This window comes from Epinephelus fuscoguttatus, linkage group LG21 (genome assembly GCF_011397635.1).
Source record: "Epinephelus fuscoguttatus linkage group LG21, E.fuscoguttatus.final_Chr_v1".
Classification (NCBI taxonomy): domain Eukaryota; kingdom Metazoa; phylum Chordata; class Actinopteri; order Perciformes; family Serranidae; genus Epinephelus; species Epinephelus fuscoguttatus.
This window is the reverse complement of record NC_064772.1, coordinates 29,615,048-29,632,908: the sequence shown is the minus strand read 5'-3', so window position 1 is coordinate 29,632,908 and position 17,861 is coordinate 29,615,048. Positions and strand designations below refer to the sequence as shown.

The 17,861-nt window shown below is 40.9% G+C and overlaps 1 protein-coding gene across 1 annotated transcript; it reads right to left on the bottom strand.

The window, feature by feature from the left end:
* Positions 1–138: 138 nt before the first annotated feature.
* tecrl2a (trans-2,3-enoyl-CoA reductase-like 2a) lies at positions 139–17,018 on the bottom strand. Its single transcript, XM_049566119.1, has 13 exons — positions 16,947–17,018; positions 10,849–10,899; positions 9,184–9,235; positions 8,520–8,564; positions 5,068–5,171; positions 4,031–4,146; positions 3,135–3,240; positions 2,720–2,792; positions 1,974–2,017; positions 1,826–1,883; positions 1,561–1,649; positions 1,422–1,467; positions 139–1,012 (listed from the first exon to the last, which is right to left on the bottom strand). Exons 1-13 carry the CDS (start codon positions 16,968–16,970, stop codon positions 885–887), a joined length of 936 nt encoding a protein of 311 aa, XP_049422076.1. The 5' UTR covers positions 16,971–17,018; the 3' UTR covers positions 139–884.
* Positions 17,019–17,861: the final 843 nt, after the last annotated feature.

The window sequence follows — 17,861 nt, the reverse complement described above, 5'->3', positions numbered from 1 at the left end:
ATTTGTTTTATAATCAAATACCTTGAGAATACTCACATTCACATTTATGGAAAACAGTTATTAACAGTTTAGTAAAACCTGAGATTAGAGCGTAATGACTGGAGAAGAACAGCAGTTATCACAGACCACCTTATGAGCCTTCCACACATTAATGCCAGAAGTTCCACACCTACAATACAGTTTCATTTCTCTTTAAGAAAACAATCTGAGATATACGGCGGAGAAGCTTAGTATTAGCATAATTAAATGTCTGCTTCATCAGCATTCCTCATGAGAGCTTAAAAATTATGTTGCACTCTCAAATGGATGCCGTGACATTTTAAATTCCAGTCTGTTAGTTTGCTTCCACAGGAACTTTATTATGACCTAGAGTGTGTTTTATTTCTTTCACTTAACCTGAAAACTTTATAAGTGCTGTAAGCGTTCATCACTGAGAAGGAGTGACACAACCTGTGGGCTATAGAAGCCAGCTTGCGATGAGAACTGCTCGCTGATTTGAATAAGGGTTGCTAAAATGCTGACGTGCCATTTCCAACCTTCAGTCAAGTCCTGAATATCAAAAACATCCTATGACTGTGTGTAGAGAATATGACAGCAGATTGAAGATGTACCTAATCTCTGTACAAAGCTGATATCATAACGCCACATCAGACTCCTAAGAAACTAAAACCAGTTGTTGAAACTCAACAATTAAAATGTTCCCAGCCATTTCTAATGCTCCAGTTTATTGCCGTAATATTATTGCTCCCATTCCCACTCCTTTCAGTTCATTGATATAAAAAACAAACGCTTGCATAGTGCTGGCCTCAGCCACAGTGAAAAACACCTGTGGGGAGTGAATGTACACGTCTTATATGCTACATTAATTCATGTTGTGATCACTATCAGAGAATCAGAGGGATAATGGCCATCCGGAGGCTGGGGTAGTCCTTGAACTCCCTGCTGTAGGCTCTGTGCTTCCCTTTGGCCCAGATGGTCATCTGAATGAACCCCAATAATGTGTACAATGCCACTGGAATACAAAACAAACAAGGATTAGAACACACACATTTAGCTAACATCAACAAAACATCATTTACTGCAGTGGTTCCCAACTGGTCCAGCCCCAGGGTCCAGATTTCTCCTTAGTCATCAGTTCAAGGTCCACACAGTTTAACAAATCCAGCGACATACTTGCATTTGGACATGCCATCAAGCTAGTTTGCTGTCTGTCAAGTACCTGTCCATTAGTCACTCACTATACAGCAGGAAACAGTATTTCAAAATAAAAGCTCTGTGCTGGAACGTCACTGTGCTTAAAAATGAATTGTGTTTTTTACAAACTTGACACATTTGTCACCTGTGGTCCATTCAGAATGGACTCGTGACTGGCTTTTGGACCGCGACCCACCAGTTGGGAACCACTGATTTACTCTAAATACCTGGCAGACACTGGGTCATGATGGAGAAGCTCACCCAAGCTCCAACCTACAGTATGTGTCAGACATACAGGCAGAGGTAAATACACAAGCACGGGTGATTTCATTCATTGCTATGATCAATTACTGTGCTTCCTATTACCTCATACGTGTAGTTTGGACAGGATACAAAGAAAAATAGCCATGTGAATGGGTTCTTTGTTGGCATAGGAAACCTTCTGGCCTTGGGTCCTGAGAAACAGTTTTGTGGAGATCAAAAAAGGATTTCAGTAACATTTAAATGTAATTTATGTAGAAGTATACTTAAATACAATAATAGACTGTGACAACCATATCAGAATCCCTTCAGAGCTTGATGTATTCCTCCATTAAGTACAGTGCAAGTAACGGAATAAAGCTCAACTCACCCTCTCCTCTGAGATTATTAAGAGTCAGATGAATGGAGAAGTTGCCAAGTTCACACATCTGGAGCAGAAATAAGCATTGCACACCTTATTGTTATACATGCATGTACACTACTTTATGCTGGCCCCGAGTGAACACCAGTATACTTACCACAAATATCACTAATGCATAGTTAACTTGAAGTTCTCCATATGCTGTGAAGAGAGATAGGCTGGTGTTGATAAGCTGCAGAAACATGGAGGTAAACGACATTGTGTGTGTGAGTGTCTGTACTTGCACTTGCTATGTTGTGAGGACCGACATTTTTAACCAACAGATCGAGGACATTTTAAACAAACTGCAGATGATCCAAGATACAGCAGCACATTTACTCACTAGGACTAAACATCGAGAACACATGACTCCGGTTTTTAAGACTCCTCACTGGCTTCCTGTTCAACTTTTGCTTTTAGTTTTTAAATCTCTTAATGGACTGGCTCCTGACTATTTATCTGATATGTTGGTCAAATACATCCCCCAGAGTAGAACTTAAAGTATGATGATGCTGCATTCAGGGTCATTGGTCCTCGTCTCTGGAACTGCCTACCAGAGGATGTCAGACTCTCTGATTCAGTAGTCAGCTTCAAACCAAATCTTAAAACCTATCTTTTTGGACTTGCCTTTTTGTAGCTTTTTTATGTGTATATGTGATTGTGTATATTAATATTATTAATTTGATCTCATACTGTCTTTTATGTGTATTTTCTCATTTTATTATGTAAAGCACTTTGAGTTGCACTTGCTGTATGAGCTGTGCTTTACAAATAACGTTGGGGGGGATCTAAGCGAGGTTCCTCACAAAGATTGAAGTACAGGGATGTGTGTGTGTGTGTGTGTGCGTGCTTGGGTGGACTTACATGGAGGTGTATAAAGAGGGTGGTTGATGTAGTAAGCCAACCAAGCTGAGAAACCCCAGTAATAGGCACAATTCTGAAAGGGGAAACAAAAAACACAGATGTATGAATATGTGAAAGTGAAAAACAAATATATATTATTAGATACATTTCAAATTAAAATGAAAATGTAGTTACTTTGAGTGAATTTCTATTCATTTAACCACTGAAACACAAAAAAGAAGGCCTATAATAACCTCCTCTCCTCATCAAGACACTGTGTTCTGAGACTGTTGTAAGATTCTGTATCAGAACGTGTCCTCAGGCTAATATAGGTACCACAACAGCTGGTATGGGACGGGGAAAAGAGGCCACACATTGTGAAAGAGGTGAGTATATTAACAGAGGCTCGTCTTTTCAAGGGTAGTCATGTCCTCACCCTGACTATTGTCCTGAGAGGCATGGTCCCATGGGAGAAACGATGCACAAAGATAGTCTCTATCAACCTCTTCATGTAGTGGAAGGTGTGACAGGCACAGGCTAGTCTGAGAGACAGAGAGGTGAGGATGAGGTCAGAGGTACAAGTGTGTACATTTAACTGAGGTGCTTATGTTCTTGTCGTAGCATGCAGCTTCATTGCACTATTTCTGCAGCAGCAAAAGTCTGAGATGAGACAAGATTAAATTTAAATGATCCCTGAGAGTCAAATTGGGACACTGCAGCATCAGAACATTTGGGACTCAGCAAAGAAAGTGCATCATACTGTAAATAATAAATCACACTAGAATAATATAAACATATGCAACAAGATGCAACACTGCAGTATCAAGACGGATTGTTGAAGCAACTGAGGGTTTGACAAATTCCTTGAAGTACTACAAAAAAAATGACAAACCCAACTCAATGACGAACATAAATAAGAGAGACTGTTCAAACCGTCCTGTCACAGCAACATTAAATATAGATTTTTTTTTTCAGTGTAGATGAATGACTTGTACTCCATATTAGATGTAGTTTTACATGTAGTGAGGCATAAAATGGCAGTGAAAAAGTACATTGCAGATTTAGATGCGAATTATTGAAGTACAGATCCACTTTTTGGGAAATAGGCTTACTCTCTTTATAAGAATCAGATGAGATTAATGCCACTAATATGTATGACTGTGATATCAATTTAAGTCTTGAAACAAAACCAAAAAACATGGAACTATTCCTTTACACTTGGTTATTCTACGAGGTGATAAATCAGTAAACTTGCCTCATGCCTGCAGGTTAAAACTCACAGCCTGGGACAAACTGTGAATTTTATTGCTGAATTTTCTTTTTTCTACTTACGTGACAACAGGATGAGGACTGGAGGTGAAGGCATATCTGTTAGAGTAAATGTACGGTACTCGAAAATAGAAGAGGAGGTAGGTGAGAAGGGGCCCGATGCACTCTGCCAGAAACACCTGGAAACAAAAGAGAAGCTAACACCTTATACTTTGTCTGTACTGTGGAGCCTGGGAGCTGTCAGAGGGGAAAGAAAAAAATACTCAATTTAATAATTTGTGCTCTTGAATGAGAAATTTGTGCACATCATTTCTTATTTTTTTTGTCTTCCGTCTTTGGGCAGGTGTGAACACAGCAATCACACTCAGGTGCACATCAAAACAATCACACTGAGACCTTCTTGAAGAGGTGGTCTCGGTCTGGTTACAAACGAACTCTGGTGCGGTTGGTTTGTGGTGAGAAGGTGTTCCGACCTGGATCTGAACCAACTGCAGTCACATGACACATTGTTTGGGTTAAACATGAGCATGTTACAGTCCTGGAGGATTATTAATGTGCACCTCCTCCTGTGCTGCCTTAATATGCACATTCAGCACATCCAATGCATCAAAACATTGTTTTCTAGTTGGAGCCGCGCCTCGTTTTCAAACTGTATGGTTTGACTAAAATGAACAATGACAGCAATATAGTCCACGATGAGCAGCGCTAAAATCAACCTGCGTAGTTGTCCCTCCATTGTGACATTAGAAAGTGTCACATTTATCTTGCAAGTGTACTCTTCTTCAACGTTTGCTTTACTTCCTGGATTTTTCACACATGGAAATTCTGACCAATCAAGAGCAGCTTTCTCGCACAAGGCATTTGATCTGGTCCGCTTGTAAATGCTGCCATGAGAACACGAACCAACTCTAGGCCCAGAATTAGTCCCTGATTCAGACCAAAGCAAGACAACTCTAGGTCTGAAAGCACCCTAAAGTACAAGTACCTTAAAACAAGTACAGTATGTGAGTAGATGTACTTGGTTACTTTTCATCACTGACAGTAAGTATATGAAATTACAGTACTGGCACATTGGTAATCTTTGCGTGTGCTCTTCTTACCATAGTCCAACTTAATTGTGGACCAAGATCTCTGAAGTACATGGTGGCAGTGGTCCCAACAGGTAGACTCTGTAAGATTTCATCATCTCTGAGTGTTTTTTCCTCTGGAAAAAGATGAAGAAAAAAGCTTGTGAAATTATTTTATGTACACAAATTCAGCTTAATACGGAAGCCCTAATAGTCAAGTTGAAAAAAAAAACTATATGTAGGACTTGAACTTAGATTTTGGCCAAAATTGCCCACAGAAAAATGTTTCACTTTGCCTTTCAGGGCTTCTGTAGCTTCACCTGAAATTCTACTGTAAGAAATCTACTATCCTGCAAGCAACCTACCGGGAAACAAACAATGTAGACGGGTCAGAGGCAGGCAGGGTCAATAACAGGAGATCAGGCAGGTAAGGAGTGCTGGAATGTCTTGCATGAGGTTGAAGAACATTCTGGCAAAGAGTACCGGTACTATCATGCAAAACATTGTTTCTGGATTATCAAGCTTCGTGGAACTGAGTAATGACAAGACAGTCTTTGCATTAACAGTCACACTAAAATTCATTATGACTATGTAAATATATGCAGTCATGTGTGGAGCATTGTGGCTTAAACTGAGGTTTCAGAGGTTTTTTTTAATGAGTCTGATCAGTTTTTCAGCACACGTTCTCTCTACCTGGAAGCTCAGGGGGGCACAGCCACAGATATGTTGCGCTAATTGGATGACATTTTTAGAATATCATCAGGGGGAACTGGCCCAGATAGCTTTTTACCAAAGTCTCTTTTCTGTGCTTTTTAGTAACAAGATAACCCGCATAGTCGATTCAAAGCCCTGCAACGTACCTCCTGGTAGGTCTTTCTTTATGTGCCGTCTATTTGACTGTTTTAATTTAGGATTGAATAAATGGAACAAGGGTGTACATCAAGCAGTCTACCTTTTATAGTGAAAAGAAAGGAAGAACAGACAGTGGTTTCCAAGGTGATGGTGGCTCTGTAAAGACGTGGGGTGCTTTTTAAGCGAAGGTCATTGTAAATGTTATTAAGCATTCTGGTGTAATGGCAGTAACATAATTTCAAAATCTTCCATTCAGTTCACGTGTTGATCACATCCAGGTTTTTCCAGCATGTCTTTAATATTAGGCTTGTGCAAACATTTGGCCTGAGATCACATAGGATACAATTCAATTACAACTGTGTAATTGTCTCCAGTTATATTGATAGCATTGCTGGACATGCAGGTCTCTTTGGGAGGCTCCACTGGTGTACTAAGCCTAACATGTGTCACACCATGAATTGCGTTAATGTCAGGTAAGGAAACAGCAGTACCTTAGTGGGACACTTTTCTCACAAAATGATGTTTAATTACTGCACATGTTTTACAGAGTGGGCTCTTTATAAACAACAAACACTATGGCTAACTGCCCCTCGTTAGTTACCTATCAAAGGATAATATGCCACAATGGCTTCGGAGCCAAAGGATAAACACTGTAGACAATAAGTGAGATCTCAGAAGTACACCAACACTTTCAGCATGGTACCTTTGGAACCAAAAGTAACCCTTCAGAAGGCCCGTTTCCACTGAAGAAGTTCCTGGTACTATTTGGTGGCAGGAACTACTACAGGAACGTCCTCTCGCTTGGCCCCCTCAACCGCCGTGTCTCCACTGAGAGAGCGGAGTAGGAGGAAGGTTCCTGTAAAGTTACGAGCTCTGGATGTGACGTAATCGTTGCGCGACCATTTACTGGGGCAACGTAGGGACGCCGTTAGCTGTTAGCCCTTAGCGGTGTCTGTAATAACTCACTAAATGGCCCGTGAAAAAAATATTTTTTCCAGCAGATGTCTTAGTTACAACATGATTGAGCTAACTGGAGTAGTTTCATGTCGTATCCGACAACGGGAGGCTTTTAACAGATGACGTCCTGATGTTAGCTTTGCTGCTGCTGTTAGCTGTCCCTGTCAGCTGCAGCCACTGATGCTTTCTAGACATCGTGATTTCCTAAAACTGAATACATACAACACGTATCAACACAAACCTGCTTTGCTAGCTCAATCATGTTGTAACTAAGATATCTGCTGGAAAAAATATTTTTTTCACGGACCATTTAGTGAGTTTTTTTACATGGCGACGGAAGCTATATGAACGAGCTAACCCTCGTCTGCTGAGTTTTAAAAATGCCGGCTATTTTGTTGCTTTCTGTTGACGTCACATCCCTCCTTGAGTATATCCAATCAGCACCAAGTAAATCCCAAGCCCCAGCCAGGAGTCTTTCAGGGCCGTTCTGAGTACCTACTCCAAGGCAGGGACTTGTTTAGCCCCCGTAAAAGTTCCGGAACTCTGTCCTTCGGAGGTGGTTCCTGCGGCGGAGACACGCACCAACGGCCCGGGCCCCGTAAAATTACCCCGAAGTTCCTGCGGTGGAAATGGGCCTAGACATGGTACCTAGACCCTAGGGTTTCCACCACAGACAGTACTCTTAAATGTGGGTGGGGTTGTTGTCACTCACTCACACAGATGGAAGTCTGCATCTGGTTTATCGTCCACAGAACGAGGCTGCACACTGACATTGACAGAACAAAATAAAACAGGCTGCAGTGAGAGTCTCAAGCGCGTTTGTGCATTTAGTCCTTCTAAAGCAAGCTCAGAGGTTTAGTGATGATGTAGCCCACAGGAACACTTGAACATCCACTCATTACTAAAAGTGTATGTCATATAAAAACTAAAGTGATGGTCAAAGCTGTTAAAGTGAAATTTAAGGTGTGCTGATGGATTCACTTCGTCAACTCATGCATTGAGTAACATTACATGTTAAAGTTCCACCTTAAAAGTCGCCAGCAGTCGGCCCAGTGGAAGAAGTTATTTTTTTCTCCGACTCCAGCTGCTGTGAGAGGCAGCAAAACATCCTTTCATTTTATAGTTACAGTTTACTAATAAAACTCTCCACAGTATGAACAGTGGTTACATGAGCCTCAAAACCAGCCACAACTCAGCCCTGAGCAGAGCGACCGTCCTCTACTGACCAATCAACAGACTGCAGTGTTCACAGCTCCACCTTTTAGCACCAGATCTGTGTGCCAGGTACCCCAACAGAGGGGGGACCAAACATGGGGACGGTACAGAACGGTTCCAGTGGTACCATCCACAACTTTTCACAGTGGAAACAGAAAACGTGTGCACCAAACTGAACTGACACGGGGCTTAAATAGTGTCAAGCGGGCACTCATTCCATGTCCGAACACCTCACTTGTTTTTATTTTGTATAAAGCATCAGACACTGGATGACTGGATAGTAAAGAATTTGATTCATGGCACTGACATACAGTATTTGTGGGTGGTAACGTTCAATTTTAAACATTACATAGCTGCCACCCACTGTGATTTGAAGCCACGTCGCCTGTTGCAGCTTTCATGTTGTTCATGAGACACTAATACATACACATACAGTAAATGATCACAATACGGCTACTTACTGGGATCAAGCCTCAGGGCCTGTCTTGCTGGATACCAGTGAGGGTCTGTGCAGATCAAACACACATACACACACACCAGCACACACACACACACACACACACACACACACACACATACAGGGTTGGACAGAGCTGGCGTAGCACACGCAGACTTTGGCCTCGGGCCCAATAATAATTGATCACAATGGAATAACGTTGAGGTCTGCTGCTCTGATGGATCCTGATGGCCTCGGGCTTGGCAAACATTTGGTAACATTTCTGACCAGACGCACACTGATGACAGAACCACGACGGGCTTCAGAGAAGTAAACAAGAGCTTGTTTTTAACAGGACATCTCTGTGGTGAAGTGGTGCGATATGATATACTATAACATCACTCAATAGCACGGCAAGAATTTAAGTTGTAGTTTACAGTAAATGTGCAATAAAAGATACAAAAAATAGTAAAAAGCCAGTTTAAATTGATATTTTGGATAATGAACTTAATTAACAAATCATGCAGGTTTTATACTAACGCACCAGAGTACTATAAAACATGTTTGTTTTACTTTCAGAGATCGAGATAAAACATGAGGGCCAACAAAAACTGCCCAATACAGTGAATAATAGAACCAGCAAACACTCATCAAACTCATCAGTTTAAAAACTGCATTGAAGCACTCACGTGATTTGTGAAAGAGGCTCTTGATGTCTCCTATTGTTGAGTAGGGCTCCACCTGAATGGAGCACAAACAATGGGTGTGTGACCTTGATGCATTATCAGTGAAGACGTCAACAGTGTTTATTTAGTTAAAACCCCTTAAATTCAAAGTCATTACAAACTCTTGCTGTGCAGCCACAAATTGTTCCAACTCAGAGAGCTTTATTTCAAATTGTAGTGGAGACCACAATCATTCCAACAATCCCACATTCATAGGGCTGAATTTTGCAGGAATGTGTCTCAGACAATGCAGCATAATGTCCGTTTGATGGTGCAGCCGAGAAAACATGGAATCTGGGGTTTGAATATTTCACTCAGTGTAAACATGATATAGTTTTGATAACGAGTTGGAAACAGGCTGATACAGATTACGCTTGGGAGTGGCCTGGGGTGATACCGATGATTGTGATTTTTTTGGGGTAATGGGTAATGCTACAGCTACCTGGGCACCAAGGAGGTATGGGCCCCTTATCTTGCGCCCACTTGAGTAAAACCACCCATGTGAGCAACTGGCATGGCGCCATTATGGAACCCTTGGACAATCCCATATAGGGCCCATTTTTCAGCCCATGTACTACCCACATGGGGCCCACATACAAATGTTGGACTGTCAAACACAGGAATGTAAGAAACCTGTATGATACTGCGATGTCAGTAATTAAAGCAGTAGTGTCTCAGTCTGCTTCTCTCCCTCACCTGCTCCTGGTAAATTTCCATTCACCTGCACCCTGCAAGTCAGCCACGCCCCCCTCACCAAGGCAGCTCCTCTCACCTGCCTCCACAGCTACAGCTCATCAGCCAAATCAGCCTGGTATAAAAGCCTCTCCAGTGTCCAGCGCAAACACTCTTTGCCAGAATGTTCTTCAACCTCATGCAAGACATTCCAGCACTCCTTACCTGTCTGATCTCCTGTTATTGACCCTGCCTGCCTCTGACCCGTCTACATTGTTTGTTTCCCGGTAAACTCACCAGCTTTCTGTCCCTGACCACAAGTTCTGCCTCAGAGGCTCTGGTTTCCGTCTGCCTGTGCCTGTGTGGTGTTTTCCTGCCACAGCGTTTCAGCGTCATTACCAACTGGTAATCTTGTCCTCTGTTGGGAGGATAAAGAGCTACTGGACCTCATTATTTTTCCAATTTGCAGTCATTTTTGGCTTGGAGTTAGCTGTTAACTGCTAACAGCAACTTTTTAAATCACCCATGGTAGGTTGCATGCCAAACGCATCAAAATGTCACATCAATGCCACTCCTGATCCTGTCCTGCCAGCTGTCCTGTTTATACAGACATCATTTTGGCACTGTTACTACCTCTGATGCCAGCTCAGAGGTGAGATAACTTTGTCCCCCCATTACGCAATTGTATCTTTCAGACAGAACAGCATGGTGGTATAACAGCGTAAAATTCATGCCATTAGGAGGCAGTGTAAAAAGGGCTAGTAGTAGACAGAAGTAGTGAAGACATAAATTAAACATTATTTCAACATTTGTGCATGCACATACTTCATGCCACTTTTACAGAAGTCAGTGCCTCCCTATGGCCATCCCAGTCAAAAAAAAAAACAAAGTCTGGACACGCCCCTGCTGAGGGAAACAAAAGGGTAAAGGTGTAGTCATGGCAATATGTGAGCATACCTTATCTAAAAAACAAAGCTGCTCTTTGGTCTTGGCATCCAGGACCCTCACCTGAAGAAAACACAAAATGTCAAAACATCAAGGTAGTAAGTGTCACATAAACATTTGAGAGATTTACATTCACGCCTCATATGTATTCACCAAAATTCAGAAAGTGGTAAATTTGCTGATGGTCTGTGGACTCATGCAGGGGGCCATATAGGAGAGAAAAGTTAGGACGATTCCAAGGGCCCCTGACTGACAGGGGCCCCAAAAATAGGTAAAAATGAATATTCATTCATCATCATTAAGAATATTTTTTCAAATATAGTAATACAATTAATGATCTCTTTGTTTGTACTTGTGTTTGGCAGTAAAAGTTTAATATCCCCATTGACCAAAAAGTAAACATACATATTGACTGACCATCCCCCTGTATCTGCATGAAATGGATTGGTCCTGCCTTAGGGCACTGACTGTGATGTGTGTAGTAGCAGTCAGCAATCACCATCATGCAACCTAGGCTAGTACTCAAATAAAATCCTGTTTTCATAAAAGGAAAGAGAGAGGAGAGGCAAAAGAAAGGGTGTCAATATGTCACCCAGTTTTCTCCGAGAAAGGTGGGTAGCCTGTAGTCTGTGAGTGGTAGAAATGAACCTGTTAGCTTACTGTCCATAGTGAAATAAACTAGGTACAGACTAGTGTTAGCCTACATTTCACTCCTTTTTAACCTACATTTAATCAGTGCAGGTAAATGTTTAGCAAGATATTCATATTAAATCAGCTGTCCCTGCCCCTTTTACCAGACTCAACAACAGATGAGTCAGAAGCAGCAGCCCGGTCTCCCCATAACTTTACCCCTCCCCGTCCCAATGAAGAAGGTGAGCAACATATGCCAGTTAGCATCACTGCAGGGAGTCTGTGGGAATTTCTCTCTCTCTTGCTCTTTTTTACCTTTACAAAAAAGACAACGAAATAATTTTTAATGACAGAAATTTTTAATGACAGAAATTCAAACAAATTAAAACAGCCTACAACTGTCTGGACATTTGGAAACATTAATTAGCCTAACTCAGCCTGTATTAAAGTTACAGGCAATATTAAAATAATCCAGTTAGATGCTTTCATTTAAATTGAATTATGGCCATTAAATGACATCTATAGATACAGACTTTATTAATCCTTCATGAAGGGCAATTCATTTAAGCAGCTTGCGCGCGCACACACACACACACGCACACACACACACAACCAAAAATGTGTATGTAATGTATGTAATCTAGCGGTAGTGATACAGAACTGCAGGTAATTTGGGTCAATGTAAATCTGTAGGATTTAGTGTCGTTCATTTATTGGTATCAAAAATCTGCTGTTTTTATTATTTTGAGATGATGATCTTAATTTATTTTGATTGAAAAGTTAATGTATATTTACAGTAAGTTGTTTTTTAAGTCTTTCATTAATGTTGAGAGAATTTTCCATTTTGGGATTTTACAATAAAAATTACATTTAAACTATAAAAGATGGCCCTTAGGACATTTCTTATGGCAGTTTTTAATCTTGCATCAAATAGTGAATTGCATACTGTATGCAGACTGTTGCATGTACAACTCACTAGCAGTAAATATTGTACTGGTAGTTTTGAACTGCAAGAAGCAAGACAGTTGCAAGCCTTCAAAGTTAGAGTTATGTAAAGCTTTTAATGGGTCAGTTAGGTCCTAGAGATGTGGTGACAACAGCTGCGCAATGTGATTTGTTTTCATGGGGCCCAAAATTCCTGGCGGCGCCCCTGGACTCATGCAACCTCAGCAACAAAGCCACAGGCAATAAAAGCTGGACCTCAACCTCTCACATCCCCCTCAGAATGAACTATAAAAATTGAGCCTATCCATTACCAGAGGGCTGGAAGTAAATGTATATAAATATGATAAGAAGTGGACTCGTTATGTATCTTTATGACTGAATATTTCTACTTAACTTTGCTTACATATGTAATCAAGTTTACTCATACGAGCCTTAATCTTTTTTTAATAAAGCCTCTTTATGTTAAAAACACAAAACATTGATTATATTGACATATTGGCTGTTTCCACGTAGCGTAACGGGGATTCTATGAACTCAAATCAGAGCCCCTTTTTAAAAGAAAATTTAGATAGTTAACAGAAAATGGGTGACTGCATGAGATACACGTTCCCCAAAGCAATATAATTCATCTGTATTCTTGAATCAATCACAGAATTATAAACGGAATATCAATGAAAATATAACCATATAGTTAAGTCCAGTTGACACTCTTGTTAGTGGCCTTACTGCCAAGTGTGTCCAGTTTTCCCAGTAATCTCAATCTGAATAATGAGGCTGGTTGAATCAGGTCTGGGGAAAAAAGGGTTCGTGTTGTCCTGCTGCTCTCTTGCACACATCTTTTTCATCTTAATTAGACCATGTCAGTGTTGATGTACAACATATGCAAGGAGAATGGTGGGTGGCGGCCCACAATTTGCCCTGAAAGCACTCCATACTGTGCTGCTCAGCAGAGCTGTCCTAGCTAAATTGGTTCCCTTACTGGACAGCGTAATAACCCACTAATGGATACCTAAAGATTTGCTGAGTGCACAGTTGAGAAAGAAAGAACGAGAATGGCAGCAAGAGAGAGCCCTTCACCATCTGCTGTTTGTATTGCGAGAAACACAAGCTTGGTAAGTCATTTAATCTTGTGCCCAGATTTATTTTACAATATTCTAGCCATTGATTCTCTCTTTCCTTCACCTTCATGAGATCAATTACATCTTCAAACAGGATATTGATTTTGCATTTGTCTTTTTTTTTTTTTTTTTTTTAGAAAAGCAAATGTCTTTAAACAAACAACGCTCTCCTGGAGTTCTTGCAACCAGCAGAACCTCCCAGATTTTCACTGAAATTACCCTGCAATACACTCCTAGATTTAGAATATGAGTTTTTCATCTTGTCACTCTTTGCCGTGTGTGTTCATGCTTTGTAGGGCATGCTGATGTTTCAGTAAAGTGCATCCTGGGAGATGGGTTTGTTTTGCTTTCCATCTGCTAACCTTCCCAACTGCATTCTACGGGCGCATATTGATGCATCTGTGCGATCACGAAGAGCATCGAGGGTGTCATTAGGGCTGTGTGTTGTAAAACGGTGCGCACTCGGCTGTGCTGTTGTGCCCTTGTAAATCTGATTATCAGACGCCCCTGTCCTCTCATGGGAGCGCAGGGCACTGCTGACAGCACAGGTCATACAGAACATGTGCGTACATGCTTGTGAGGGCTTTGTGAGGAGGTGATAAGGATTTAAAGTGGTTTCATATCTTGTTTTAATAACGAACACCAGCTGAAGAAGTCTCTTAGCTGTAACAGCTCCACTTAATGTGAAAGCTGATGAATGTAATGGCTGATCTTGAACCACAGGATCATTACTTGACTCCAAGCATGATTCTATTGAAGTTGATTGTATGGATGTCAGCATATACCATTGTCCTTTTTGCTTTCACTCTCACGCAAACTGGACAGAATTTGTCTTTCAAACAAAGAAAGTAATCGACTATGCACTCAGCTGGCTCTTTGCATGCTGCTGATCAACAATCTGTCTTAAGTTTTCCACAAGCATCTGTCTCACTACACTTTTAGACAAAAACAGCCTTTTATCACGGCTCAGAAAAGTAAAACTTCTATCTTTGGTCTCTCAAGGTTTAACTTTCAAATACTAACTGTATGAATGAGACATAGACAAGATATTTTATGAGTGAAGCTTGTTTAAAACTGATTTCAAGTGGAAAGATCGGTGATGAGCCTCCAAATGTTCTTGCCTGTCCTCAAATCTTGAAAAGTATAGTGCTCATCTTGAGGCAGGCAAAGGGTTGAAGGAACAGTTTGACATTTAAGGAGACTTGGATGAGGAGATTATACCCTCATGTCTGTTCATTCAATACAAAGTTACACGCAGAAGCCAGAAAGCTCACATAGGTCAAACACTACCTTTCTATTAAACAGGCGTAATAGTGGTAATCACTGCTTTAGGTATAGAATGCTCCAGGAATGACATTCTTCTGTAGGTTGACGTGGAAGTTAGCATTGCCCTGGTTCCCTTGTCAAAAATTGAATGGGATTTTTTTCAATGGATTTTGGATTATTGCAGAAAATAAGCTCTGTGGCAAACAAATGTTTATGATACGTACATGTTCTGTTCAGCAAGATAATCTTCTCAAATGAACACCACTTTTATGATTTTGAACCCCAGATGCACTTGCCAAAAGCTAACGTTACAAATGAACCACACCGCATTCACATGACTTTACCTCCCTACCAGAAAGGAACATGACGGTGTTCTGTTGTGTCATTTAACCACTTATTAGCAACTGCCTTTTTAAGACAAATAAAAGGGGGGTATTTACTGACATGTTTTATGTTGTAGACCAAATTGTGAAAATCTCTTAACCTTGTGTTACCACAGACCAGACTTCAAGACTGAGGAGCCAGGAGTACAAAAATTCCTCATTTCTGGGTTTTAGGAATCATTCCTGGAACACCCTTATACGTTAGACAGCTCCTGCTTCAACAACTAGCATGTTCAGAATGATGTTATCCGCTATTAAATGGCCATGTTTGTTATGCAGGGACGTGTATTGGCTGACTTTGCTATTGGGAGGTGGAGGAGATGGTGGATGGCATGGTAGGTGCAGACCACTGCAGACCAACAAACAACATCAGTTGTTCATGCAAGACACTGAGGCATTCCCAGGGTTTCTGACATAGGTGTTTTTCTTAGTGACCTGTTGCTTAGTTTCCTGTCGTGATTCTGACCCAAAAATGGGTGTTGTAGCCAATACATGATCTTTTCCAAACCATTACCAATGGATTTTTGTGCCTAAACATAACCACGTTAGCCACAGCTATGTCGAAACATAAGGAAACGTAAAACTTTGCCAATGGCCATTTAAAAACTGATAACAGCATTCTGAGCATACTAGTCTGTGTAGCAGGAGGCCTTTAATATAACCATAAGCTTATGACCACAATACCTATTCAATATGATGGGTGGTTAGCTCAGTTTTGCAGAAAGGTAAAATCTGCTCACTGCCATCTCCAAAACAAGAAATTATGTGCTCAGCCACAAAATAACCCAGCACACAACCCTCTTATTTTTTAGCTTTTGTATGGATAAAACAAACAAGACACAACATGCTCAGTGAGCTTTAGAGGTGCTGTAGGAGGATTTGTTTGCAGTTTCCCCCAGTTTCCAGTCTTTAGGCTGAGGTTGGCTGCAGCTTTATATTTAGTGTAGTGCACAGCCTTTTTTTTAATTTAAACTTACAAGATCAGGCCTGAGAAACATATCTCTCTTACAGAACATCTAAATATTTGCTAATTGGGCTTGCACTCTTTATGTAACAGTTACTGAGAGCGTGGCATACATCCCAGAGCGTGTTGTAAATTAGCTGGAATTCATAGGCCTGCTGCACTTAAAGCAAATTACTTGTCTACTTCCTCACTGGTGTTCATAAGGCCACGTGAGACAAGAGTCAATTAAGGCAAGAGAAAAATCATAAAAAGGGCTCCAGCTCAGTTTGGTTTACTTTGACACAGAAACTTTATGAACTCTGCTGACACTTCAAACTTGTTCACTATTTCTGGAAGTCAGCAGCCGTACATTTGTCTTTCTAATGTATCATAATAAGGCTGCTGAGCAGAGTGATTGTCTGACATTTTAAAAGTCACAATTGTAGCTCTTCAGTGTCAATATGTGGTAGTTTGTTAGTTGGACAGATAATCATTAACAAAATAAATAACTAAAATAAGTTGTGCTTCAGGCTAGAAGTCTGAGATTACCCGACAGAAGAGTGTTTGCCAAAAAAAAAGCCTCTGAAGATGCTTCCAAGTTTTAAAATCATTAAGACAATGATGAAAAAACAGATGATTAATACAACTTTCTTAACGATTCTAATTGATCTCTATCAATTATTGCTCAGAGCGAGTCTCTTCAAGTGAGGCCTTGTGAAACAAAGTAATCCAAAACTTTAAATTCTCTATCAGAAAGTGGCAATCAGATGTTTCAGTTAATACAAATGCATTCTGTGACACTTAGCTCAATGCATTTAGACTTACCTCAAAAAAGGTGGTCCGACTCATGGCGGTGGGTTCTTATTATATCCTCTGTGTGCAGGGTGAAAAAAATGACCTCAAACATCAGCATAAGCAAACACAACACACACACACACTCATTCCTCACACACACACACACAGACGTAGTTCCTCTCCTTTCGAGGACAATCCCTGGACTGACCCTTTATTCTTCCCAGCCTCCTTTTCTCCCTCCCTCTCTCTCTCATACACACTCTTTCTCTCTCTCTCTCTTCTCTGAGATAGTGCTGGGACACTGAATCACTAGAGGCACTCCAGAAACCCTGCACATGCTCTCCCCCCTGCTTTTCTCTCCTGCTGCTTCCTCCTGCTTTCTCCTCTATCTCTTCTTTTTTCTTTTTGTATCTTTGGAGAAAAGCACTTGGCACTTGGAGTCCAAATAGGCTCAAGTTAGCAGTTACCTGAGATAGAGGCAGCTGGAAAGTGCAAGAATGTAGGAGAATACCAAGGAGGATAAAACACACAGATAACAGAAAGAAATCTCCAGGAACACTACCCACCAAACAAGTGCATTAACACATGTTAAGCAAAAGGTTTCATTTTTAAATCAACTTTAAAATCATCTAACAAATATGTTAATGTAAATGCCATGCTAACAATGTATTCTTGAACCATGAACCTTCTCAGCTGCAGTGCTCCGTTGTGTCAGCAGAAGATGAGCCTACTAGGGTTGGACCAGGCACCAAAATATCCCACACAAGTGGAGGGGGATGTTATGGAGGTCAAAATGTACTCCGCATATCTCAAAGTGAAACGTATAGTTTGTTTTGGCATGCTTGAAGTTAAAGTTGCAGTATACAGTTTGTGAAAGAAGGTAAACTGCACTGTAAATGTCAAGGACGTCAGTTTTCTTATAACAAGACTGAGCGACTGAAGTAG

Bases quoted from the DNA above. Each gene is read 5' to 3' on its own strand.
- tecrl2a (XM_049566119.1), bottom strand. From the start codon at position 16,970: ATGAGTCGGACCACCTTTTTTGAG. The intron at 10,900-16,946 runs GTAAGTCTAAAT...TGTTTTCTTCAG, and splicing joins GTCGGACCACCTTTTTTGAG to GTGAGGGTCCTGGATGCCAA. The intron at 9,236-10,848 runs GTATGCTCACAT...TGCTCCATTCAG, and splicing joins AGCTTTGTTTTTTAGATAAG to GTGGAGCCCTACTCAACAAT.